Source organism: Anopheles gambiae, chromosome 2 (genome assembly GCF_943734735.2).
Source record: "Anopheles gambiae chromosome 2, idAnoGambNW_F1_1, whole genome shotgun sequence".
In the NCBI taxonomy this organism is placed as follows: Eukaryota; Metazoa; Arthropoda; class Insecta; order Diptera; family Culicidae; genus Anopheles; species Anopheles gambiae.
Window position 1 is genome coordinate 12,744,252 of NC_064601.1, and position 26,825 is coordinate 12,771,076.

The 26,825-nt window shown below is 50.4% G+C and overlaps 3 protein-coding genes across 10 annotated transcripts; 2 read left to right on the forward strand and 1 right to left on the reverse strand.

Annotated features, from left to right (window-relative positions):
* Positions 1–10: 10 nt before the first annotated feature.
* On the reverse strand, positions 11–954 carry LOC1281149 (protein SYS1 homolog). The gene is made up of 2 exons (XM_321088.4): positions 784–954; positions 11–683 (listed from the first exon to the last, which is right to left on the reverse strand). The coding sequence occupies exons 1-2, from the start codon at positions 952–954 to the stop codon at positions 366–368; spliced, it is 489 nt and encodes a 162-aa protein (XP_321088.3). The 3' UTR covers positions 11–365.
* Positions 955–1,213: 259 nt separating this feature from the next.
* LOC1281148 (protein archease-like) lies at positions 1,214–2,357 on the forward strand. 2 transcript variants are annotated; one of them, XM_061644458.1, is made up of 4 exons: positions 1,214–1,340; positions 1,545–1,745; positions 1,834–1,858; positions 1,937–2,357. In XM_061644458.1, the coding sequence occupies exons 2-4, from the start codon at positions 1,691–1,693 to the stop codon at positions 2,328–2,330; spliced, it is 474 nt and encodes a 157-aa protein (XP_061500442.1). In that variant the 5' UTR covers positions 1,214–1,340; positions 1,545–1,690; the 3' UTR covers positions 2,331–2,357. The 2 variants fall into 2 exon arrangements, with proteins under 2 accessions (XP_061500442.1, XP_321087.3); XM_321087.5 differs by having other exon boundaries at positions 1,230–1,392.
* A 622-nt stretch (positions 2,358–2,979) lies between these two features.
* On the forward strand, positions 2,980–25,699 carry LOC4576969 (transcription factor E2f1). Of its 7 annotated transcripts, none has more exons than XM_001238427.4 (8): positions 2,980–3,667; positions 7,545–7,580; positions 20,739–22,003; positions 22,107–22,270; positions 22,416–22,845; positions 22,938–23,130; positions 23,255–24,139; positions 24,975–25,699. In XM_001238427.4, exons 3-8 carry the CDS (start codon positions 21,356–21,358, stop codon positions 25,070–25,072), a joined length of 2,418 nt encoding a protein of 805 aa, XP_001238428.4. In that variant the 5' UTR covers positions 2,980–3,667; positions 7,545–7,580; positions 20,739–21,355; the 3' UTR covers positions 25,073–25,699. The 7 variants fall into 7 exon arrangements, with proteins under 7 accessions (XP_001238428.4, XP_061500435.1, XP_061500440.1 ...); XM_061644451.1 differs by having other exon boundaries at positions 2,994–4,168; XM_061644456.1 differs by having other exon boundaries at positions 2,997–4,182.
* The last annotated feature ends 1,126 nt before the right edge of the window (positions 25,700–26,825 follow it).

The window sequence follows — 26,825 nt, forward strand, 5'->3', positions numbered from 1 at the left end:
CCGCGCACGCTTAAGCTTGCCTTCTCTTACCGTCGGGTTTATTGTTTGTTTTAGTAGTACGAAACATAAGTTAAAAATACTCTTAGCCATTAGTGTTTACTTGTAAAGCTTGAGTGTGTCTAGCCGTGGGTCACAAACACACAAATCAACCAACTTCCCCCCGCGTTTCCCGCCCACCCCTTTGGAGTGCCTATACATCCCTGAAGCAATGGCCTTTCCCCCTCTCGGCTTCCCCGTCTTCGCTTACTACCTACTTGGAACGCGTGTGCCACACATTAGCCGCTATCCTTCTTCTGCGCTCAGCGAAACCTGTCCCTGCTTTGCTAAACGCCGTCCCGTCCCCTCCTCACGTGCCGCTGCACACGCTACAGATCGACCTTGTTGTTGAGCGCGGTATACCCGACCGGGATCTCCTTCAGCTCCGTCTTCAGGCAGAGAAACTCGCTGCACACGCACATGAGCGCGGCGCAGACCGCGTTCAGCATCCACCAGCCGATCGTCGACGGGAAGGCCTCGTTGTACCACCAGCATATCACCAGGTGCGTAAAGTGGAAGGTAAAGCTAAAGTCCAGGCACAGCTTCGTGCGGCGCACGACGAACCACAGCAGCCCGGCACCGACTAGAGAGTTGAGTATGAAGGCAACGATGACCAATCGTCCGCCGAGATCGGTTACGTGTATTTCCTGCCGGGGGTGAGAGGAAGCAAAAGGAACGGCGAGATCAGTACCAAAATGAGGTAGGGAAGAGGCACTTCCTCCGTGTGAAGCAGTCGTTCTCACTTACGTGATACTCGAATATGTGGTCCAGCGTGTGGTTCGCCTCGGCGAAAAAGTCCATCACGTACATGATGGTCCCGAGGCTAACGTACAGCAGGGCCTGCATCGCCACGATCTGGGCGACCAGCAGGTACGGATCCCACTGCGTGTTGCGGAACGTTCCGGTGAGCTTCTTCATGGCTGGTGCGAGCACCCGCGATCCGGACAAACCGATGCGCTTCGCCCTTGACTCCCAGGCCCCGGGCGGAATGCTATCCGGGTGTTTGCTTTTGTGGTGTGTGTGTGTGTGGGCTTTGCACTAAGGGAACACTAAATGATGATGCGAAAGTTTACGGGCCCGCCGTGGTGGGCCAACATCTTGCGTTTTGGTGAAATCTAAAGGAAAGTTGCGTTTGTTGTTTTGCTGTTTTGCTGCTGCTGCTACTGCTGCTGTCACCTTGGAGCGCCCAGTTGACAGGTGGCTGCTGCTGTTTCAGCTGTCAAACCAGGCGGGTGCGAAAAATGTAAACATTGCAATCGTGCACGAAAATGCGGAATCGGTGATATTGCGGATTCGGAAAAGAGGTGGGAAAACGTATAAATTGTAAAATATCAAACATCAGTCTGTAAATTATTGGTAAGTAATGGCGATTAGAATGGTGAATGGACTCTCAAATGCAGATGTTTACGGCAAACGTAAAGAATTGTTTTTGTATGAGTCATGCATATCCATCGATGTGAGGAATTTGTTTATCTTTAGAATTAAATTAATCCCTTTATTTTTTGAAGGGCAAATCAACAAAATCGCTGGTTGGTTGTATAACTGTAATCATCCACAACATCGCTACATTCGTCGATGATACGGCAGTTTTGTCTTCATGCGAGCGTAAAGTGATAATTGGAAGCAATTTAGTCCGAACGTGCCTCCCATCAAGATGGAAATACCACTAGAAACGACGGACCATGTGGTGCCGGAGGTGAAATATGAATGTAAGTAATCTCACACACCCGAGATGTTTGACCCACTGCAACCCATCAAACCGTTGTCTCATGTCTCTTCCGTTCGCCATACTCTCAGATCTGGACCACACGGCGGATGTGCAGTAAGTGCCGAAGTTGCCCGGAAAATGGATAGTCCACGCAGTAATATACCATCCCGACATTCCCTCCTCTGCTTTCAGACTGCACGCCTGGGGCGAAACGCTGCAGGAAGCGTTCGAGCAGTGCGGGATGGCCATGTTCGGCTACATGACCGAGCTGCCCAAGGTGGAGATACAGAAATGCTACCAAATCGTGACCGATCCGACGGACGATTTGGAAAACCTGCTGTACCGGTTTCTCGACGAGCTGCTGTTTCTGTTTTCGGCGGAACCGTTCCTGATCTGCAAGAAGCTCGAGATAACGCGGTTCGATCTGGAGCAGTTCACGATCGAGTGTAACTGCTACGGCGAGGAGTTCGATCTGGCCAAACATCCGCAGGGCACGGAGGTGAAGGCGATCACGTACTCGGCAATGCAAATCTACCAGAAGCCGGAGCACGAGAAGAACGAAGTGTTTGTTATAATCGATATATGAGGGTAGAATTAAAATGGAGCTGAGCTTTTGTGTTTTTTTTTTAAGTTTCTTAAGTTGAATTAATTCCGATGGCCGTCCAATCATTTTGGATAGTTTATCGTTTTGATGAGGACAGTTTTAAATTCCCAAACAATATTTTGTCCGAAAACGTTAGCAGTGAAGCACACCGTGCGCGTTGACATTAGAGCGTTTAGGTGCGAATCGTCTGAGCCCGGATAATGGGGTTAGCGCAGAAACAACTACGCAACGAGTTTCATCGACCAAAGTGTGCGGTGTCGGTTGATCGATTAATTCCGCTATCGAAAGCAAATGCGATATCCTTTGCATTATGAAGTGGGCATTTTTAACTGCATTTGGTGTTTTTTAAATGAATTATTAAAATATTTAAAAAAGTTTCAACTGATTTTTAATTAAAAGGTGTTGTATCTTTAATTTGAAAATTTCTAACAATTCCTTTTCTAGTTTCACGTTCTGCTTATCATTGAAGCTTCGCATGATGCTTTGAAGCGATAAAATTGTTCTTAATTTTCATCCGTTCCATACTTCCTGTCATTCGGTTTTTTTTTGGTCGATCATCCATCGCACAGACTCGACGAAACGGAATGAAAAAGGCAGCACTTCAATATTGCTACCTGGGAACAATCATCATCAACAAAACGATTGTTTGAGCGGGGCCGCTATAGTGATGGTCCGTGTCGATGCCGCGACGATCCTTCCGTTCTCGCTGGGCGGATAATTCCTCGTCAACGTTCGATCGAAGCAACCCGCCCGTCTACCGTCGTGCATAGGAAAAGCACTTTTCCGGCCACCGAAGAGTGGGTGTGCAATTTTAATTTCGCAATAATTAATGCTGTTGTGCCCGCTGTTTAGTTGTGGAAAGTGACATTAAACAAACAATACACAGCCGATACTCGTATACGCAAAAAGTGCGCTTGGGTGGAAAGTTGACGGTTCTCGGCTTCTCGGCGTACGCGTACGTGTGTCATCGAGGCGGACGACAGCGCGAGCACAACGCATATACAGCCAGCAGAAGCAGAAGCAGCAACAGCAGCAGTAGCAGCAGCAGCAGCAGCAGCAGCAGCAGCCCAGATTAGGTTCAATGGGTCTGAATGTTTAGAGGGACACAAACACACACACAAATCCGTGTTCTTCCCTCTTCGAGTGCAAAGTGAATGTGGCGAACGATTAGAAAAAGGGCTTTGAAATTGGAATTTTCTCCCCCCAAAAACCGGGCCTATCATCATAACGCCCCCCCCCCCCCCCCCTCCCCTCAATGGCACTCTGAAGTGAGGGAGCGTAGCCGAGCTGTTTCCTGGTGGGAAAAATCGCCGTAAAGGGTAAGTGAAATTCCGTGCCCACTGTGGCGCTCTCCATCACTTTTTGTTTCGATAATGGCGCCCCCGGTCCGAGCTGCCAATGAATAGATGCTGACGACGATGATGATGATGATAATGATGATGGTGATGATGATAGAAGAATACAAGTAGTGCAAAGTCAGACACTTCCCGCTAAGCAGCATCAGCAGCAGCAGCAGGGGCGGCCGTGTCGAGGTTTTCGCTGGCTGTCAAGCACAAAACGTCGAACGCCGCGCGACAGCGAAAAGAACGTGAGCGCACCCACTTGTGCGTCGCCGTGTGTGCGGCGTAGTTTTTATAAGGGTAGGAAAAAACCTGCCAACCAGTGAAAAAGCCCACCTTTTTTTCCCGACCGCACCGAATTGGCCAGTTGGAAAATCCGAGCACATCGACAACAAACGCGCCTCGAGGCATGTGTGTGTGGAAGGTTTTTTGAAGAAGGAATAGACCGTCCCAGACACGCAACCCACCACGAACGACACGGTACGCATATTCTGGTGAGCAGCCCACTCCCCCCCGTCCAGTCCTTTTCCCTTATCACCAATCGGTAAGCGAAGGTGGTAATCCCCGAATTGTCCACTAGCGCGCCCCACACCGTCCACAGTTGGGTGAAGAAGAAAAAAATCGTATCTGCCCTTGGCCCTCATGGCGCGCGCCGCTGACACTGTGTGGTAAACCCTCCCTCTCCCCCCAAGGAAGGGGTATGTCATTTTCATTGCTGACGGGGAAGAGCAGGGCAGAACCCTTGTGCAACGCGGTCCTGTCGCCGCTTTTCCCTTTCGGTGCTAGTGAACAGGCCGGCCGCTCGGCATGCATGGAAAGGGTCCGAAAAAAAGCTGACCACTGGCTTCCGGCATGTTTGTCATCGTGTGTTTCCCCATTCCGGGGTGTGCCTGTCTCTGTTGTCCGGCCGCAGTCGGAGTCGGAGGGCGACCAAGGTGTGTAATTTTCGGTCTCGGTCTCCTGATAAACTTAGAATGTGGCGTAGTGATCTTTTTTCCAACCTCTTTTCCTTTTCCCATTTTGCTCGTGCTTTTGACACAACAGCAGACCAGCCACACACACACATATGTGTGCGCGCGCGCTCGAGGGCGAGCGAGCTTTATGACAGGCCTGCTCTGCCACTGTGCCTGGCCGTCGCCGTGGTGTGGTTTTGCATTTTTACAATTTTGACACCCGCCGCCTACTGCTCTGCACAAATGCGCCGCGGGCCGATGTGTGTGGTTGCTTAGATCGTGCTCTGTTGTGTGTGCGTTCGTGCGTGTCTGTGCGTGAGCGCATTTGCTTTTGTTCTTCTTCTTGTTGGTGCAGGAATGCGCGACGTTTGGTGATGGTGGTGTGTGTGTTTGCGGAAAGCCTCGAGTACAATCGAAAGGGAAGCGCATATCGAAGGAAGCGTGAACTGTTGGGCAAGCTAGGAAGGGAGGGAAGGGTGTGAAAAGGGAACCTCGGACGGTTAGAAGACGGTCCGGCAATGTGTAAAAATGGTTATGTTGTGTGCACCACAACATCGTCACAAGACCTCTCCTGAAGTAAGCACACGCACACACACAAAGGCATACGCGGTAAGGGACTAACTGGCGAAATTCTCTCTCTCCCTTCTTCTAGTGTCGAGGGACCCGAGTCTTCCTTGTACGGGGGGCAAACAAGAAAACAGTACCAACCTTCCTTCTCTTCGCCCTTTTGCTGGCCCGTGTGTCCCTGTGTTGTGTCGTTCCCGGACGAGGAATGCAAAGGCAAACACACACACACACACACACACACACACACACACACACACACACACACACACACACACACACACACACACACACACACACACACACACACAAACCCGAGGAATGGGAATATGGGCAAAGAGAATGGATAGGAGAGAGCAGGCAGGCGAGAAGCAGCGAAAAGGAAGAAACGCGTCCCGGGGATGATCGGACGAAAGGATCCTCTGACCGCTGCTTCTTCGCTGCGTCGCTGCTTTGGCTGTTGCTGTCCTTACCCCCGTCCTTGTTTAGGTCGATTTTCGATTTTAAAACCTTCTGCACTCCTTCCAGCCGGTGAGGCAATGAAGGAGGAGAGCAGCAGGGGTGTGAAGGGGAAATTTGCGTCACTTTAACTGCCCCCGGAAAGCAAGAGGCGGAAAGCGCGTGATGGAAGGAAGCTTTTTTAACGCAACGGTGTCCGCTTATGCTGTTTGATTTTCCATTCTATGCTGGTTTGGATGTTGTGTGCATTTTTTATGTTTTGTCGGCTCGATATGTGTGTGTGTGTGTGTAGATTGCTGCCCGCGGAACGCGCTTCATAGTCTACTGCGATGTGCGGCGAAGGGATACGCACATTAACATATCCAACAGTCCAACACCGGCACATGTGAGTGTGTGTGAATTTCTTTTCTTTTTCCCTAACCTTTTGCTTTCTTGAGCTTCCCGGGGCAAGCAATCTGCGTTGGCCGGGTGGTGAGAGCTTTTTCTCAGCAAGCATCGTTCTGACATTTGCGTAGTGACGTTTCGGGGCGCTTTGGCGTTTACGGCGTGCAGCGGAAGGAAGGGGAGAGAGGAGGGGGGAGAAGGGGGAGGGAGTGTTTTACTTCGCAACCCAGCAAGTCAGCAAGTTGCCGGGTTGGTCCGATTCAGCGGCATCCGTTTTTCGGTGGTTTGTTGGTACAATGGCAACTGGAGACCAACATCATCATCATCATAGTCATCAAACGCGTCAGCAAAGCGAGAGGGAGGGTTATGCTGAATCAGTAACAATGTATTTTTAGTCCTCCAAGCTGCCTTTTGCTCTTCACCGGAATGATGATGGCGGTAGTAGTCGATTATTGCTTCAGCTCCAGCGCTTCCCGCATACCTACGCACCTCCCCCAAATGCCCCAAAGCATACGGCATAAATGCGTGCGTCGTCTAGTTATGTTGCGTATGTTCCTCGGTAATCGTAGGACACACGCGTAGCGCTTTTATTTCTCGCCCGCTGCCGCGCGCACCAAAGCGCGGCTTAGCCCAAGCGCGGCGGCGATTGGAGCTCTTGAATGGAAACAGATGACGATCGATTCGTGGAGGGGGAGAGGAGGGAGTGTGTGGCAGCGACATATCGAACCACCCGTCCTGCTTCGTCCACAATCAGCGCGTTCCGTTGCGTTGGATTGAACAGAACGGGCGAGTAGAGACTTCCCTGGCCGAAAACCTTTAAACAACGGAGCGTGTATGCGTGCCGTGTATTTGTTGAGCGTTAGAGAAGTGTATCTGTGTGTATGTGTGCGCCTGTGAAAGGTCCCGGGTGAAGGGGGAGGGGGGGGAAGAAGCAGCGGTCGTTGCTTTTGTTGTCATTGCCATATGTTGTTTGGCCGTATGCGTACGAGCGCGCCCGCCAGCAAACGGACGGTTTGACAGTTCTCCGGGTTGGCGCGTTTGCACGCACACCATCGCGCGCCGGTTGCGGCGAGGGAGCCAGCTGTGCCGCGCGTGGGCCTGTGTGCGTGAGAGCGCCCTTGCTTGCTGCTCCTCCACGGCTGGGTGATTTTGACAGTTGGCGGCGAGAAGCGCGCGTAGCCGTCGAGCAACGAGCAAACATCAACATTGTACACAATCGATGAACGAATCGTCCTAGAGGGAGCTGCACGGGTGCGCGCGACTGTCAGTGGATAGGAAAGCAAAATAATGAGCAGTTTAAATTTAAAATCATGCTAACCGATAACTGGGAGTAATTATGAAGGTGGAATTATTATTTATTTTGAGTATTATAAAAGCTCATAAGCACTTCTATGCGAATATCATTCATATCGGTAATTTTATCGTAACGAAGCATTTTGGCTAAAAAAATGAAAATTAAGCAATCCAATTTTAATTGTTTGCATTTCCTTTTGCAGATCGAGAGCAGCTGGAAGGGGAGCGATCACTAATGAGTAAGTAATGTTAAAAAAAACACATTTGTAGAATCTTTAAACCATTTTGCGTAAGCACAGATGCAGATTGACCGTAATTCTCGGTGAAATATTGCACCCCGAGACATCTTCTACATCTGCCGTTGTTGTTGTCATATCGGCGCTCAATAGACAAATGGTCACCTAATTGGGTGATATTTCTTGCTGCAAAATTCGGTTGATCCGCAAGGTCACAGCCATCCAGGTGAGCAGGAAAAATGGTAACAAATCCAGCGATACCCGAACACCACAGTACATGGCATGAGATAAATCGCTTCACGGCACCCAATCACCCAACGTCACTAAAGGGACACGGCGAACAAAAGCCGGAACAAAGGGAAGCACACACAATTTCGGATGCAATTGCAGTGGTGTGTTGTGTGTGTGTGTGTGTGTGTGTGTGTGTGTGTGTGTGTGTGTGTTCCTCTTACTTCTTGTGCTCCATTTTTAATAACCCACGTGGTGTGTATCGTATGAAAAAAGGGCCAAAACAGCAAAACCATAGAGGGGAGGGAGAGAGCACTGTGAAGCGCCGGCTCACACATCTGCTGCTGCATGCATGTCGCGTTGCTTCCAGGGCGGACAAGAAAGTCCTTTTTGCGCGTACCTTTCATCCTAGGTTGGTTCCCCTGTTCTCTTTCCGGAACAAGAAGTTACCTTCCTGTATGTTGTGTGTGTGAGAACAATGCAACAGTGCGTAACAATAGCGTCTTATTTTCGCCTGAGAATAAGGGGTGCCACCGGCGGCGGCGGCGGTGGCTGTAGCAGTTGTTGCGCCCGTGCATGCTTTTGCATGGTTACGTCGGGTGGGGGGGAATATATGGTTAGTGTGCAGCAGAGGTGAAATGGCGTACAATATAAGCAAGGGGGAAACAAACCATTTTAAGGAAGGGAAACGCGAAGGTAAAAGTCACCACAGTGCTTCTTCGTCCAAGGAGCGAAGCGTTTCCAAGCTTTCGACTGGACTGTAACAATTTTAGAAAAGGGTCGTTTCCTTGATAGCACGGCTCCCTTGATCGTGAGTAGGGTGAAAAGTAAAAAAATCAACACCGTCACTTGTGGGACAGTCCGGTCCGTTGCATGTTGTTAGTTGCTTTTTTGCTCATTTTTGCACTTCCACAGCAGCTAGAGGATCATTTGGGGGGTTACGTTTTTTATTTTATTGTTTCGCAAAATGTGCCACCCGTTTTCTTTTCCTGTCGGTTTGTGCATTTCCATTGACACAACTCTCCCTTGATAGACAGCTAGAGCGATTGCTGCTGCTGCTGCAGCTGACAGGCGTGAAATAGTCGACGAAACGATGAAACGCGTTTCGTTGAAAGAATGCCCATGCATACTCCTGCGTTAATCGATTTTGCTGGCTGTGTCCGCATTCGGGGTTTCGTAGAGAAGGCACGCACACAGCGAAACATTGCCCGTAAAGCCGCGCGGCCGTTGTACAAGCGGAACGCACACAGCAATCTCACCCATCGCAATAGAGACGAGAGAAAGAGAGAAAGAGAATGAATCACGAGCGCGCTGTGCCTTTGCAGCAGCGCATATCAGCAGAAACAGCAGCAGCAGCAGCGGACAGGCAGCAGCTTCGACAGTAGAGCAGTGTGTGTCCGTAACAAGACCACCACCAGCAGCAGCAGTGGCAGTTTCCACTGCTAAATCACAGGTAATACCAATCGCAGGAAGAGTCGGCAAGAGTCGCGTGAGAAGATGTGATAGGAGGGAAGCAGTCGTTTCCCTTTTCTCGGTGCGACAACAGCACAGGGGCTTGGCCTGGCCAATGTGAAAAAGGTATTAGAGAAGAGCGTGAGGAAGGCAGGGACGCGGCAATCAGAAAGGCGCCTTTATGCCTGCGTACGTGCGTGCCTGGGTGTGTGTGTGTGTGTGTGCAGGTCGTTTCTGCATCTCGCGTTTCTCACACAGCACACAGAATAATCGACGAAGGCCAAGGCGAAGCGGTGTGTGAATCGTCGACCGTCGCCGCCGTCTTGTGTGTGTCAGATACGGTTCCTGTAGCGCCACCGCACGGCTCGTCACAGTGTGTTCTCGTCGCGTCCGATAGCAAGAGGTGCGCGGTTTTTTTTTTTCTTCCTCCCATTTACTCTCTGGTGCAATTGCCCGCAAGTAAGCAGTCTCTTCCCGGGTTGTGGGTGGGAATCAAAGTGTTCGCTTCCCCCTCCATCCCAACTGGGGACTCCCAGTCCACCCATGTCTCTGTTCTCTATTGTTTTCCCGTGCGTCGGCCCAATACACCGCCACGAAAGTGTGACTTTGATTCATCGTGCGGAGGGTGGCGAGCCCCTATTGCTGATAGCAGGAGCAGCGAAAATGCAAATGTGGTCGGCCATTGAAGTTTTGCTGTTGTTGTTGTTGGGAGGTTTACTGTTGTTCGGTGAAGAAGCATTTGATAATCGTTGGTTAGAAATGGAATGGAGAAATGGAACACAGAGAGAAAAGAGTGGCCCGCGGGTGTGGTGTGTGGTGGTGCTGTGGCAAAACATTTTGACAGCGTGAAAAGATGAGAAGAAAGCGAAGAAAAAGAAGAAAAAACAACAAAATTGTGCGTGCATACCTTTTGTGTGTGATTGGTCTGTGTTAGGTGTGCCCGGTGGAGAAGGGAGGTCATATAGAATTTGGGGAGTGGGGGTCGGCCTCCCTTTTCATTTTCCTATCCTAGGGAAACCGCGATCTTGTCAAAAACACATCATGGCCATCATCGGCATACTCGGCACACAGGAGGCAGAGAAGCATGGGTTTTGTGTGTGCATGCGTGCTATAGAAAAGTACAACGCGAGCAAGAAGAGCGTAACTGTTTCCGGTGTGTGTACGAACGCGCGCGCGTTTCTGTTCATGTGTGTATGTGTGCGTATGTGTGTGCGCGCGCGAGCTCCCCACAAACCCTCTTGCACATGCGGTTTGTATCTGGTGTGCGTGTGTGAGTGTGTGGCTGTCCCGAAGATTGGTGGTGCTGATTTTGTTCTCTGCAGAGACACACATGAATATTCGCGTTCTGTCAGCGCACTGTGTACGAAGGTCCCCCGCCTTCCGCCCGGCTCGCCATTGTATGTGTGTGTTGTGAAAAATGTGTGAAGAACTCGATTACCTTCTAACGCTGTGTGTGCCCTAGCTGTGCGTAAAAAAAACACAGCAGCAGCCCACAAACCGTTCGCCGTTGCTGCCGCTGCTGCTGCTGACAATCGCAATCGAAACCGTTCGAAATGTCATCGGCCCATGAATAGAGCAAAGTGACAGCTCCCCACTGTTGTGCTCAGTGTGTATGTGTGCTGTGTGTGTGCTGGGCACGTTCTTCAAGAGAACAACGCACGGCGTTTGGAAGAGTAGGCCTCAGAGGCTTGTAATACCACAGCAAAGCATTCCACACACACACGCACACGCAAACGCACATACTTCTAGCAACCATTTTCCAATGGTGGATAATTCCAGCTCTTCTAGCCTGCCACTAATCTTCCTCCCCATGTTTGCTTGCCCTCCTATTGTTTCGCTCTTGCTCTGGAAGCGCCGATCAAGCTACAATGGGTGTGATGTGTGATAACATTGATAACATATACCAGCTTCCGAGCAGAGCTCCCTCTACACACCAATACACACATATGCACGCATTAGGTGAGAAAAGGTGCAACTTCCTTACTGCCCCCCGGGTGGGTGGGGGGTTGCATGCGGGGTAGCAGCACCTTTCATACATATCAGCAGTACGAGTCAGCACAAAATTGCTGACTGCTGCCTAGAAGGGAGGCCATATCCACAAGGCGTAATGATTGTACGTGCGTGTGTGTGTGTGTGTGCTGTGAGGAAGAAAAACACATCTTTGCGTGAGCGTGAGTAATATATTTTGGATTGTTCTTCAAGAGGGGCACATGGCGGCGTTTTTCCACGATCCACACCGAATGGTGCTGATTAGTGCGCCCGTGGTGATGCCCTCACACTGCTGCGCATTTTTACCTTTTATCGTCCACACTTACAATTGCATTTCCTTTTTTTCCCCCCGTTTTAAGCGAACGAAGACAAGGCAAACCCTAGAAGAGCGGGGCCAAGCAAAAATAGAAGAACGAACGAACGAACGAACCATTAGAACGATCGAAATCGATGCCAAACTACACAGCCCTTTTTAATTGAAGGATCGCGCGCACTTGGAAAAGAGAGGGTCCGCGATTGCGTGTGTGTGTATGTGTGCTGCTGCCGGCCGGTGTACCGATTTGTTTGAGGGTAAATCGAGTCTTCTCCCTGCGTTGCCAAAAAGGCCGTGATTGCCGTGATTATCGTGCCGTCATCCCTTCAAATCACACTCACACACAAACACACGCGCGCGAGCGCTGCTGCATCGTCACTTTCCCATGGATGGCAAATTGGGAAAACGCACCCGGATTGGACTTAATTTTTACGACTGTGCGTTCCAGTTTGCTCTATATTAGCATAATACACAGAGACGCACACACACACACCCCTTGGGAAACCGTGTTGTAGGTTTCACTTGGGCATGTTCGGCGCGTTGCAAGGATCTGGAAGACTGTGCCATGTACACGACCGTACACTTGGGGTGCAAATGTGGCTCGAAGGGAGAAGAACACACGCCGGTCGGTACGGCGAGTGCATCAGAATGCAGTCATCAACACACACACAGACAGAGGGAAATCAACATGAATCTTCGAGTGAGTTGCTGTGCTGTGCGCTTCGGAGAATAGATGGAAGAGGCACCAAACACAGAACCAATTGATGTTTCCCCTTTTTTTACTGGCTTTACAAGCGAAAAAGCATGGATGTGTGTGTGTTTGTTTAATTTAGCCCGTAGAAATGCATATGCCAAGTGGACGGGCGCTTTGCTAGACAAAACACCGGGTGTGTGTGTGCATCACTTTATGGTCGTGTCACCCCAGCGCGGCACGACCGGATAGCCTAAATTCAGCCCAGGATCTTTCGAAAGCCGGAAGCCCGCCAGGGTTGTTGGGTGCGTTTGGAAGGTTTCGGCAGGATAGTAACCTTCGGCACCTGGGAGGAATTGGCTTTTTGCTCTGCCAAAGGAAACCACCCAGAGTGGATTCCCTCTTACAGTGGTGGTGTATTCCTCTCACCCATACACCGACCCAAGCAAACAGTTCAACAGCGTATTGGTTTAGGAAGCGAACGATGGAGTATGGAGCATAAGGGGCAACGGGACACACAAGTCACCCTACAGCACGGGATATCGGGGATTTTTGTTTCGAGGTTCGCAATTGAGCTACGGCGACGTGAATGCACACAGCCCAAGTTCTCTCGGCCTCTGCCTCCCAGCATCGGTAGCCTCAGTCATCTATGCGCCTTGGACGGCATGGAAAGCGAAAGCAACCAACAACCCTTTTCGTTGGCGGCTTGTGCCTGTGTCTTTATGTGTGTGTCGCGTTTCGGACCTGTCAACCAAGCGCATCGGGGGGATTCCTATGCATCGAATGATGGTGGTCGCGTTGCTCACCTTCTTCTAGCAGGAAAAGGATTTAGTTTCAGAGATATTATTTTTCAAATATCCCTTCGAGTTTAAGCACTTCAACTCACTACCACTACCACCACCGCCACAGAGGCTTTGCTCTAATCCTGCCCCGCGGGTGGTGAGCTCCATTCTCCAAAACTGAACCTTTTTGCCATATTAGAGTGTTTATTTTTTTTCTTCTCTCCATTTGCTTTGCGAGAACCATCATCACTAAAATCCAAGTCGAGGGCACATTTTGGTTGGGGTCCGATTTATGCTTGATGATGGGGGTCTCTCAACAATCCTCCCCCCTCCATCCCTTCTCGTGTATTATTTTGCATGAGAGGGAGAGCAACACACGCGATCGATCGAGGACGGAACATTCATTTTGTTACGTTTTGTGTATGATCAACCAGACGCGACCATCATCGCGTAAGGCATTTAAAGCCACACAATGTGGGGACTTTAAAGCTCGTCCGTTTACTTCGCGGTTCCATACGTTAATGACCTCTATACTACCTCGTCTACACTCGTCCCCGTGTTTGTGCACCGCTCGTTTAGCACAGGAGGCAGCAGCAGCAGCACTAGGTTAGTTTGACCGGAAGTATGCCTGAATGGCAATCGCCCCGTGTGGGGTGTTGGTGGGGATGCGTGTGGCGGGTCCTTGGGCGGGTAAAAACAAAGTTGATGTTGCGCGCTTCCGTCAACAGTGCTGCTGCTACTACAATTTTGTTTTTTTTTTGTTTTTAGGTGGACAATATGAATGTACCCAAATGTCAGTTGTGCAAAGTGACAGTTTGAATCGAAATGACAGCCGGGTTTTCACAAGCGGCTGCTGTGATGCCCGGTGCGAAGAATGTTGTTGTTCTTGTGAGATCTCTTTGCACCGTCTCCGTTTTCTTATGCCTCTCTACTATCGGAGGGTTGCAATTTGAAAATGTGTGTTAAGCGCCTACATCAACACACACTCCCTTTTTTTTTTTGTTACCCCACAGTGTGAGGCAGGATGCAGAGATTTTGCTGTCGCCATTTTGATTGCCGTAGCGCGAAGGAAAGTTAAATTCGGCGTTTTATTATTCCCTAAGCAAATTGATTCGCTCGGTCGTCAGGGCCGTGTGCTGCTTTTCTCCTTAGCTCTAATAGCCATCACCCCCCCCCCCCCCCCCCCTCTACACTAAAAGGCTCAGTGCAAAAGACGGCAGATTCTACCGTTTTAGCAGCCTTCGGGTTGGTTTAGCGGGTGGTGGAGCACAGCATTCAAATTCCCCCCTGCCCCCGCTCTCTCACACAACAATCCTCCGCGGAACTGCTGTGTGTGTCTTCGCTTTAAATGCTGACCCCCCTTCCCCCTCCCCCCACTCCCCCCACCCAGGTGCGTGTGTTCGGTGTGGAGTGGTGTGCCGGTCTCGCGCTTGCTGGTCCGTGTCCGGCGTTGTTTCTTCTAACACAGGCGTAAACACAGGCGTTTAGTGTGCGTTTTCTGGTGCTTTCCTTTGCCCAGGGTCCCGTTCTCCTCCTGTGTTCTGCGTGTTCGCAGCTGGCGGCGGCAGTGCGGACGCGCAATGCTTCTTCCTTTTTTGTTTTATTGCCTCTCGCTTCCCAAAATCAGTCCCTTCTAGCGGCCGTGACCGCGCTCGTCTCTGTGTGTGTGTGTGGGTTGCTGATGTTGCTGCCTCTCATCGATGGGTTTAAATTATGTTATGCTGCTCCCGGTGCTATGCTGAACGGCGCGCCACCGGTTTGCGTCGCATTATTATTGTTCTTGTTGCTGTGTTCAATGATCCCGATGTGTGTTTGTGTGTATGTGTGTGTTTGATATGACCAACCAAACGTCATCACCACTGGCCTATGGGGACATTTTCAAAACCATTGGCAAAGATCTTTTCGGAGGATGATGATGATGATCGGCCGTGTCGCGCAGTTTTCCGGCTTGGAGGGTTTTTTTTTCTTTACAGGATAGTAGTCCATATATTGCACACAGTGATAATTGACCGCGGAGTACGCGGCGTGGAGGGGTTGCGATTCGAGGTGGCAGCTTTAGTGGGCGCTTGATCGCATATTTTATTCCCTTACGTACGTGTATGCGCGGCGTCGCGGTTTTATTTCACCCGCTTACTTAGGATTGTCTCGCAATTTCTCTCTCTCTCTCTCTCTCTCTCTCTCACTCTCTCTCACTCTCTCTCTCTCTCTCTCTCTCTCTCACTCTCTCACTCTCACTCTCACTCTCTCTCTTTCTTCGCTCTTTAAACTGCCGCCGATCCGCAAATGTTTTCGTTCGTTTCGTTGGGATTGCTCTAAAAATTTGGTGCTTGCTATGCTGTGCGTGCGGAGGACGTCGCGTTTGTCGGTGTCCATCCCCCCCAGCGGGGCGCATTATTACACAGCGGATTTTACTTTGGAGTTGGAATTATGAGGTAGCTTTTGTAGACGCGCGAATGAAACGTGCAACACATCCACACACACTTGTACAGCGTGTGCTCTGGTGATGCGTCACCCTCTTCAGCCTCTTTGAATTCGCGTCGTTATCGATTCTGATGCGAAGGAGCCGAGATGATGGTGAGGGGGTTGTAGGCGCATATTTGTGTACAATTTTTCTGGTGATGGTTATAGATTGGTGTTTGGGCTCGGTTGTGATTGTGACCGAAAGGGAGAAGAATGAAACACAAACACACACACACTCAGGATCTTTTCGAGCTTTTTGGTATCGCTCTCCCCGTATCCGGTATTGGCGGTCTTTGCTTTAATCTTGCTGGTGCTGCGATTTTCGGTGACCCTTCTGGAGAACCGTTCCACCCGTTCGGAATGCCTCCAATAGGATCATAAATATGTGTGTGTATGCGTGTGAGTATGAGAGAGAGAGAGGAGGCAATTGGAGGCGAAAATATTCCTTAAATGAAAAGAAGGAAGGGGAGGGGGATGGGCACTAACAGCCAGGAGATGAAATTGTTTTGAAACCTGCTTTCCAAACATCATTCATTTTAACGTTTACATCCGGTGGCTGGCTGGTGGTGCTGTTGTAAACCCGTGCAGGGCTGTGTGTGTGTGTGCTTGGTGTGTAGGGTGTGAGATGTGTTGTGAGATGGGTTCTCGCGTCCCCCATTAGTGCTGCTCCTTCTACACCGGATGCTCTGTACGAATTAATGATTAGAAAGACGATGCTGATGCCGTGCGGCGGCGTGTATGTGTGTGTATGTATTCGATGGAGAAACCGCGAAGATAGCGCAAAAAGAGCGAAATCACATGTTGCCTTCAGAGCGGCGCGCGGTGTTGTGTGGCGATTGACCTGTCCGGCTGCGTATTATTATTATTATTATTGCTCAATCACTCGATGCGCCATTTTGGTAACACGAAAACCAGCACCCGTTTACACACACACCCACACACACACATGGTAAGGAAAATAGTTTGAACTTTGTTATTTTGGGAAAAGCGTAGCCGAGAGAAGAGGATACAATAATGCAAGCGGAAGACTACACGTGTAATGCTTACTTACTTTTACATGTCTTACTTCTTGCAAAGCTTTTTTTTAAGATCAGAAGCTGTAACTAGAAGGACATGTAGGACGTTCTGATCGCTCCCCCCTCCCTTCCTACAGTGGAATTTTCTATTAACTCTTAACAGTGGTCTGCTTCGTTTGGTTATCATCCGGTGCCTATAAAATGCCATCTGAGGCAGATAAAGGAAGGAGTAAATATGGTTGCACAACGCCCTCTGAACAATCATACATGTGAAATGTGTAATTTGTTGCAAATTTGCCGCTTATTATTGCACAATCAGTGCTCTCTGGTTATCTAATATCGCTGCATGACTCACACAATAGGAGAGAAGGGAAAAAAACGACCAGCAGCCAGCAAAGCCAGTCCTTGTGTCGGCAAGTGGAAATTACCAGCCACACATGTACCACAATGCCAGTCGAAAGGTTTGCGGTGCGGGTTTTTTTCTTTCTTTTCTTTTTCAGTGCCGGCACACACGTTGGACTGGACCCCCGACCCCATGATATGCTGTGTTGATGCCGAGTATTCTAAAATTCAACCAGACAGCAACACACAAAATCTGTGCACGCGGGTGCACACTGCACACTTCACCATCCATCCATCACGGGGCGTGCAAATGTGTGCGTAATCGTACAAAGGTCACTGTCTTCTTCAAAATGTGGTGCATGTGCATGTGTGTGTGTGTGCGCGAGAAGAAAGGCTTAGTAACATGCCGCATATCAGAAGAAGGGAAATGGGAAAAAATGCTGTTGGACACACATGTGTGTGGTGCAGGACGACAGCGTGTGAGGGAAGATCAGTGGCAGTCTCTAAATCTCTCCACCCAAGCACGAGGACGGACGACCCCCAACTGCGTGTAATTTGTTCTTTTTCTTTGTTTTTTTGTTTGTTAGCGTCCTCTAACCGGCATAAGTTTTGACCCAACTACAGCGCATACACATTTTGGCTGGCATACCACCTTCTACAGCCGATGTGTTTTGTCTGTGCGAAGCCGAATGATATGAATGATGGCGAAGGCGAATGAATGACACGACCGTTCTCGCCGCCACACACCGGCAATGGTGTTGTTGATGCACACATGTGTGTATGCAGTTGCAGCGACGAGCAGTAGGGACAACACCACACCGCATTATTCGCAACTCCATTTTGCCACCGAGAACCTGGTGGGGACGGGACGGAACGGGACACCATACCAGCATGGAATGGAATTCGACAAAACCTTCTCCACCAAAAGGAAGGGGGGAACCCGTAAAAAGCCAGCATTACCACTGTTGTGTGCGTAGGGGAAAATTTTGCAGTTGTCTCCAAGAGCACAGTCGCCGCCTGCTGCTGCTGCTGCTCCTTTTTGCACGGGGACCGATTGTGCCGCGAACCTATTTATAGACCGCTTTTTTTCTATCTCGATTCCAGAAAGGACCGACGAAACGACATGTTGTTAAGAGGGCACACACACACACACACACTCCGGATGTCGGAAGAAATGATAAAGTGTGCGTGTAAGTGTGTTTATCACTGAGCTTCAGTGCGTTACGCTGGAGCGGCTGTCTTGTTACACCTGTCAGAATGCTTCGAAGTGTACCTTTTTTCACGCTTCGCTTGCAACGCTTCTCGATAAAGCAAACCCCCCTCCCCCTTCAGGGAAAAAGGGCTGATGGAGGGACCACCACCGTGTAGAGCTTTGGTTGGGACCCCGAGAAACGTCATCTCCCTCTGCGACACTGACGTTTGTTTGACGTTGGGTCAAAAAGAAGAGCGCGCGCGCGCGCGCGCCAGAATTGTTGTCGGAAACAACCCACACACAGCACGGCACGGCACAAACGCACTTCTACACTGACGGCGAAAAGCGGCGAGAGTATGCTGATGTATGTGGCCGCGCACCGCTTCGTATTCAGGGAAGAGTATAAAAATAGGGAACGGAGAGAGAGAGAGAGAAAGCGAAAGGTTGTGTGAGAGAAAAGCGAGCTGTGTCTGTGCTCTCTATCCCGTCCTGTGTTTGTATGTTTTGGTCTATCCTGTACTGTAAACATGCTACATACTTGCCTTTGGGTTGGTGCTGCCGGGTTGCCGGTTCTACACACCAAGCACACCACACCGAGCGCGCGGCTGACTGAGTTGCCCTGCGTCGTCGTGGTCGTGATATGGTGTACCAGTCAGCATAAGAAAATGCGAGAGAGAGCGCGCGCACACACCCTTCTACAGTGGAGGGGGCGTTAAGGGTGCCGTTTTGGGCTCGGTGCCTCCATCGTGAGCGCGAGCAGAGAGAGAGAGAGAGAGAGAGCATATGAATGGAGAGAAGAAAAGTGACGCTTCGAGCGGTTGGAAAAAGCGCGCGCGTGCCGCCGCTGATGATCGCTGAATCAACCCTCTAACACACACACACACATAAGCAGGCGGCCCAATGGGGCGGCTCTTCGCAATGTTCGTAGCAGCGTAGACGCGCAAAGCGCGAAAGCACCACCAGCCGGACCTCAAAAAAGGCAGCGCGCCAACATATGCGATTGGGGAGGGAAGAAGGAGGAGGAGATGGTGCTGTGTACTTGACGTTTCTCTCACGGGGCACTGCTGCTTCTGGTGTGGTGTGCGGTGTAGTGATGTGTGTTATTCTGTAGTGTTGCCATTGCTTCACGATGATGTGGTGGATGTGTTGTTTTCCATCATCCGTCCCTGCCCTGCACACTTACACACTTGGCAGAGGGCGCGCTCTCCGGTTCTTGGCGAAACACGGTGGTACACACATGCAACACACACCCTTGTGATCGAGTACGGAGAAACACCCGCCCTCGCGAAAAACCCGGCAAAAATCATTCTGCTTTTTAACCGCCTGGCGTGTGAGTTTGTGTCGTTCATTGCCGGCAAGTGCCTGCCCCCGTGGAGTCCTGTGGAAAATTGCTCCTGTGATCTCGTTCTATGTGTTTGTGTGTGTTGGGACGGTTTAGATTGTGTCGTTAAAACGCCACATATCGTGTCCCTTCAGCATTATCATCATCATCACTGACACCGACACCACTGTCCGACATTTTGTTTGCACGGGGCTAGGCAGCAATTCTAGAACAATTGCATACACGGTAAGGCGCGTAGGACGTGGGAATCCGCGTGGGCATTACCGTAAAATACTTATCTTTTCTCCGAGCCCCTCTCGTCCGGGTGTGTTGAAGCTTTCGATTTCAATTTACAATGTCTGCCCAACTTCTGCCCAACCTAAGCGCAGTCGTCGCCGTGGTGTGTGTGTGTGTGTGTGTGTGGTGTGTCTGTCATCCTTGACCCTCCCATCGGCCTGCCGGGAATGTTAAACTTTCGCTCGAAACGCTCTCTCCGCTCGTCTCTCCGCCTCTCTTGCCTCTCTCGCTGGTGTTCTTCCCTTCGGTTTTGTGAGGGGTTTTAATAGATTTTGTAAATTTAAATGGTTGTCTCGTCTGCAAAGCTGCGATTCTATGTCTTTGCGTATACGTGCGCGCGTGTGTGTGTGTTTGTGCGTACGTGTCGCAGTTTAAAGTGCTCCATTTCCATTCTCGCCACCGGTCACTCCCTCCCCCCACCGGTAGTTCTGATTATGCATATGCAAAAGCGTGGCAAAGGTTTGTGCAACATCGCACAATGTTGTTACCCGTGTCTTCCGTGTCTACCGTGCCTGGAAGGGAAAAGGTTTTCGCTGCCTTCATCATTCTCCTCACTCCCCGGAGGACAGTTGTTGACGGGGGTTCGGGTTTTAGAGTGATTGTCAGAAAATTGTCAGCTCTCCATGTATATAGGTCACGCGCTCTTTCGGCGCTTAATGGTCAGCAACGGAGCACACGCAGTCAGTCGTTCTTTTTGGAGCCGTTTTCGCTGAGCTTTTATATCTTCCGTTTGCGCGCGACTGTGGGTTTCTTGGACAAAGTGTGCGCCGCCGCGTACCATTATGAGAAAGAAGACGCGCGCGCGCGCTCCGCAGGTGCTAGAGGTGTGTCGGCAATGATCGGTTGGGGGCTGCTGGTGGTGCGCGCATAGCAAGCGCAAAAAGTGCGCAGTTGCATATCATTGTGGTGGAGATGGATCGGCGCCATGGTTGGAGTTGTTGATTTAAAAATGTCACCAGGCTTGATGGAATTGTTGTTGTACTATTTTACATTATTTCTCGAACTCTTCAGGGAGGGACAGTCCACACAATTATGGTAACCATTTAGTAATATTTTTTTGCCTCTTTTTCATCCACAGATGATCGAATTGTGCAAGCAGCAGCAACAGCAGCAGCAGCAGTTGTGTAGTAAAAGCCACAGAATGCCTTCAGTTTACGCTCGCTGAATCGCCGCTGCCCCTCCCCCGGGTATTAGCTCTAGGAAAGACACACGCCAGTAGTGTACAAAAACAAAAACAAACAAAAAACTTAATCCCGCCGACATCTGGACTCCTCCCAACCCCCAACCAAAGTCAAAGTTTTGCAAGTATGGTGTGAGTGCAACGTGCAAGTACAGTGCAATTCTGAACCGCGCGCTTGTCTCGTCCGTCAGTGTGCGTGTGTGTGTGGGCAGGCGAGGGCAGGATACGGTGAGGGTGGGTGAAAAAAGGTCCTGCTTCCTTCGACACCACAAACTTTCCACTCATCCACACACAAACACTCCCCTTTGTGTGGCGCAGAAGGGGGTGCGTGCGCGCGCGCTCACTCGCACGTCCAGTTTTGCTGTATGGGCATGGTGTGGTGGTGGCCTACGTTGGTCTATGTATGACATTGGCGAGAGGAAGGAGACGTGTGTATCATCCCGTGTCCCGTGAAAGCGAGCGGCAGCAAGAAACGCGGTGAGAACACTAGTGCGCGCTCCGCACCGTTCCGGAAGATGTACGCGAAGCAGCAAACAAAGGTCGCTGGTGGAGGAGGAGGAGCAGTAGGTGGTGGTGGTGTTGGTGTTGGTGGTAGACAAAGTATAAAGGCTGAGTATCAAGCCGGTGGCAAGGCGGCGAGTGGCGGTGTGGCCGGTGCCGAGCGTCGGGCCAGTACGGTTTACGCGCGGAAAGCGTCGGTGGTCAGCAACAGTAGTGACGTGTCGAACGATGACTACGAGGAGGTCAAGCCGGACCTGCACGTTAGCTCGCACCTGCTCGACCACGGGTACGGGTGCGGGGTCGTGGGGGGTACGTTCACGACCGTGCCGGTAATATCCATCCCGCCGGCGCATCCCAAACAATCGCAGCATGCTGCAGCAACCGAGCAGCAGCAGCAGCAGCAGCGTGGCCATCAACACACTAGTAGTAACGTTAGCAGTAGAAACAATCACTCCAACGGCAGGAGCAGCCATCATCACAGTAGTACGCCCACTTCAACCACCATGCCATCATCGTCCTCAACGACAACCTCACGCAGCGGGGGCAAGCAGCAGCAACAGCAACAGCAGGAGCAGCAGCAGAATGCGACCCAGCAGCAACAGAACCACCACGGCAGTGGCAAGCACAACGCGGCCGATCCACCGATCACCAACTTTTTCAGGGTAAGTGAGACAGCGTTTCAAAAAAGGAGGGAAGGTTGTGTGTTTGTCCAGGTTGTTGTGAAATCGAATGACACCCTTTAATTCACCTTTCTATCCTTCTTAGGCCATCAAACGATCGTCACAATCGTCGAGCATATCTCCCACACCGGCCAAAATAGCGAAGAGCAGCAATGGCAGCAGCATGAAGACGCCCAACTCCACCTGCTCCACGCCCACATCGTCAATATCGTCCTCTTCGTCCAAGAAGCGCTACTCGGAACGAACTAGGTACGAATCTTATCGCTATGAAGTTGCATTTTTTGTTTTTTTTTTGTGTTTTTTTCCGCATGTCCCTTTACTTGTTGAACAATAATGTACTGTTGTGCGGTTTAAAAAAATGAATCTCAAATCCCCACTCACACACGCCACACAGGTACGACACGTCGCTGGGGCTGCTGACGAAAAAGTTCATCGATCTGCTGAACGAGTCGCCGGACGGGGTGGTCGATCTGAACATCGCGTCGACGAAGCTGAAGGTGCAGAAGCGGCGCATCTACGACATCACCAACGTGCTCGAGGGCATCGGCATGCTGGAGAAGAAGTCGAAGAACAACATCCAGTGGAAGTGCGGCAACACGGTGTGCAATATCGATCGCAACACGCGGGTGCAGCGCGAACGGTACCGGTTGCAGCAGAAGGAAAACATGCTGGACGAGATGATCGTGGAGCTGCGAACGGCCACGAACGAGGAGATGGCGCACACGAAGCAAGGCTACTTTACCTGTCAGGATCTGAGCTCGCTGGAGATGTTCCGCGAGCAGACGATCGTTGTTATTAAGGCACCACCAGAGGCTAAACTGGAGGTGAGTTGCGTATTTGCGTGTGTTTCGTGTTGGTTGAATTGGTTGCGTAATCTATGCGTGTGTTCTGTTTTCTGCGTTTCCCTTTCGCTTAGTGGATGAACGAGAAAATGCAACGAGAAATTGTGCTAAAATCTGAGAAGGGAGAGATCGACGTGTTTATCTGTCCAACGGACGAGCCCGGCGCCGTCGACAGTCCGGCAGTGATCGCCGGCGACCCGCTGCTGGAAAACTTCGAGCCCGTACTGTCGCCCTTCCAGCGAGTGGACAAAACTTCCAGTCCAAGGCGTGAGTATTGTTTCGTTTGGCCTCTCTATTGATAGTCGGTCGGACAAGCCGCCGGTTTGCTTGGTGTGTAATATATATATGATGCTTATCGCTTCCGTGTTTGTGTTCCCCCAAACGCCGCCAGGTGGTGCAGCAAACCCGTCCCCGTACGCGGCACAGCGCAATCTCAACCGTGCATTGTTCGAGGAAGGGTCTGTGATGAAGAGCGAACCGGCGGAAGGTGGTGCCAGCGAGAGCAGCATACACTCGGCCGTTGCGTCTCTGTTCAACCTGTCCGGCAGCAGCGTGCCGCAGAAGGTGGTGGTGCATGCCGAGCGGTACGAACTGCCGCTGGGCAGTAGCGGTAGCCCGCTGGCCTCATCCAGCAGTACGTCCGGTGCGGGCGATTGTAGTACCAGCAGCTACTACCAACACCACCACCACCCATCCACTGCTGTTGCTGCTGCGGTGGCAGATCCATCCGAGTTGCATTTCGATGCTAGTCAGACAACGACGACGATGATCGGGTCCGCGGCGACAACGTCCAAGACTGGCGTGAGAGTTAAATCCGAACATGTGCCTGATAGTAGTAATAGTAGAAGTAGCGAAATGCTACCACCGTCCGCCATCTCGGCGGACAGTGGCGTGTTCGTGTGGGGTGACGGCGTGATGGACGGCGACGAGCATCATCATCATGGCACCACCAGGCACGATGGCGGCGGTGGTGGTGGTTCCGGCATGGCGACGTCGTCGTCGTCCTCCAGCTCGTCGTCCACCGTTTCGTCGTCCATGCTGTCCGGTGGCGTGATGGGCCATCTGAACAACAATCACATCCACGGCGGCGGCGTCAAAGCGATACCGGAGGAGATCACTAACAAGAACGCATCGCTGTCGGATACAAAGCTGAGCCCGAACCTGTTCCAGTTCGATTTTGGCAGCACGATGTCGGCGCTAAAGCCGCCGAGCACCAAGTCCTCGCCGGAGAATCTGCACCAGCGCTACGGCCTGTCGGATTTCGACGCAATGCATGGTAAGTGTGTGGGATGGCATCGTTGGGTGCACATTCGTATGATAACACACAGGGGTCATGTGTGTCGGAGTGTGTGTGTGTGTGTGTATGAAGCTTTCTACACGGCGAGAGTGACGAGGAGCTTCGATTAGCGAGTTGCATCCGGCAAGAACTTGGAACTGTGATCTGTGTGGTTATTAGCCGCGTTCGAAGCTCTTCACATCACAGTCTGAGTTCTTGCTCGATGGTTCGCACCGTCATCCGAACGTTAGCCGAGGGTAAGAAGCAGCGCAGGTCTGTGTGGGGGAGCCAAGGGCTGGTAGTGGTGGTACGTATTCATCGAGATTAGACCATCGATAGGGGACGATGGTTTGTGAGGGGGCAGATGAGGGTTTTGTTTGTGTGTGGTTTATGTGGATTTTGCCACTTTTGTGTGTGTGTGTGTGTGTTACTGTGTGGTGGAGTGTGGTGTTTTGTGGCCTGTGTTTGTCGAGTTTCACGCGTGGCAGTGTTTTACGTCATCATCATCGATACCGGGGCTGAACTCTCGTGGGTCTGCAGTATTTACAAGCGGCCACATCGTTCATGTAGCACCATGAGATTCAGCTCCGGTGTTTGGATGAAATGCTTTGTTGTATTTGCCAGCCCTCTTTCTCCTCAACTGCATCATATTACATACCTGCCAACATATAGAGCTTGTGTAACAACGATTGGTAATCTGGGCTAGGGAATCGTGTCACTTGATTTAAGCAAAGTAGACTGTAATTGTAAAATAATCGCATTTAAAACGTCATAAGAGCGCCATAAGACTGCATTTAAATATAGTTTAGTAATTTTGCTCTTGTCCTTCTTTCAGATCTGGACATTTTCCTACCGCTGGAACCGACCGCCGACTACAATCTGTCCCTAAACGAATCGGAGGGTGTGTTCGATTTGTTCGATTTCAACTCATAAAGCTGGTAGAGGCGGCCGCTCTAGCCGCACAGAGTTGCCAGCACAACAAACACCGGGCCGGCGCCGCCTACTGTGCGCTGTGCAGCAAGGCAGCGTTGTTAAAAGGATATTCGCAGGCTGGCGCAACTCCGGCAAAGGCGGGTAAACACGCGCGCGCGGCCACATTCATTTGTCAAACCTTACAAAACCGATACGCTTTCACCTATAGTATGCGCAGCAGCGAGCGCGCATCCACTGCTACCGTTTGTAGCAGCAGCAGTAGCAACAGTAAAGCATATTATCATCATTACAAGCGGGGGGAGAGCACGCCGCAGAGCGCGTGCGTGTAACGAAATTGGCACAAAACAAACGGTGTTAAATTAGGATTTTTTTTATGATTAGAAATGCAGGCTAAGGATAGTAATTTTAAGGCAATTAGTGTTTTTTTTCTTCGAATTAGCATTACTTTAAACGAATCCTTATCACCAAGCGCGTGCGTATGTGTGTGTGTGCGCATACATAACCGCTCCACAATTTTAAAGCACTCCTCCCCGGTGGGGGGTAGCAGCATATGCAAATATGCGCGACGAAAGGCTCTTTTTTAAGTTTGCAAACAAAGTGTGCAGGTGCATTATTAAAACCAAACAATGTCAATATTTCTCCTTTTACTCTTTCCCTTCCTGTGCAGGATACAGCCAGGATATTCTCTCCCTTTCCCCAACGCCCCCCCCCCCCCCTCTAACTGATGAGGACAAAACACCATACAGTCACAGAACAACATCATCAATCCCGGCCTAGCCACCATCATCCCCGCCCCTGCCTACACTCTCCTCTGCTCTGCCGTATAATTTTTATTACTCAATTTTGTTAACAAGTTTGTTTTCGTCTGTTCTTGATGGTTTCTTTCACACGCGGGAGGGGGCACCCAACAACAAAGTTATTTCATTTGATAAGTATTTTCTTTTGTTGAATTTTGGTTTTGTTTTGCAATGTTCTTTTTCTCGTTCTTTCTGCCAATGCCCCTTTCTAGTTTTTGCAAACTTATTTCCCCACACCACCACCACCACCCACCCCACAGAACTGAGAGAGTTGTGTAATATTAGATGCGTAAGGATGACAAAAAAAACAACACGAGTGGGAGACAAACCTTTTGTTTACTTCCGATAGGTTTTGAGCAAGAGTGTATGCGTGTGTGTGTGTGTGTGTGTTGCTATTAAATCTGTGGCATTGTAACATTATGCCTCGATGTTAGTAGAATCTGTTGCGAAAAAAAGCCATCAGCTTCGGCAGAGTGGGCAAGAGAAGTGAGGGAGAAAAGAGAGAGAAAGAGAGAGAGAGAGAGAGAGAGAGGAAAGAAATGCAACCAAATCGTTTCGGATTCGGAAAACTTACCAAGTCTTTCGGCAAGTATAGCAACATATTAAACAGCAACACGAAAACGCAAGGATAAGACTTAATCATTTTTCATCCATCTTGCGTAGTTACTTTTTTGTTTCGTATGTGGTAAACCGTAATGTAAATATAGTCGATAAGGATTGTAAATTATTTTCAATAAATTGTTCCGGTGCGATTGAAAACCACACACAAGCACACACACAAGCACACACACGCATACACACATACACCGACGGCAAAGGGAACGTTTAAGTACACCGGTAGATGAACCAGATGAAAACATAGTTTTTTGTTCTTGTTGTTATTCTTATCTCCTATCTCTTTCTCTCTCACTCGCTGTGAAAAAAGCAACGTACAAGCAACGAGGATGATTTGTAGC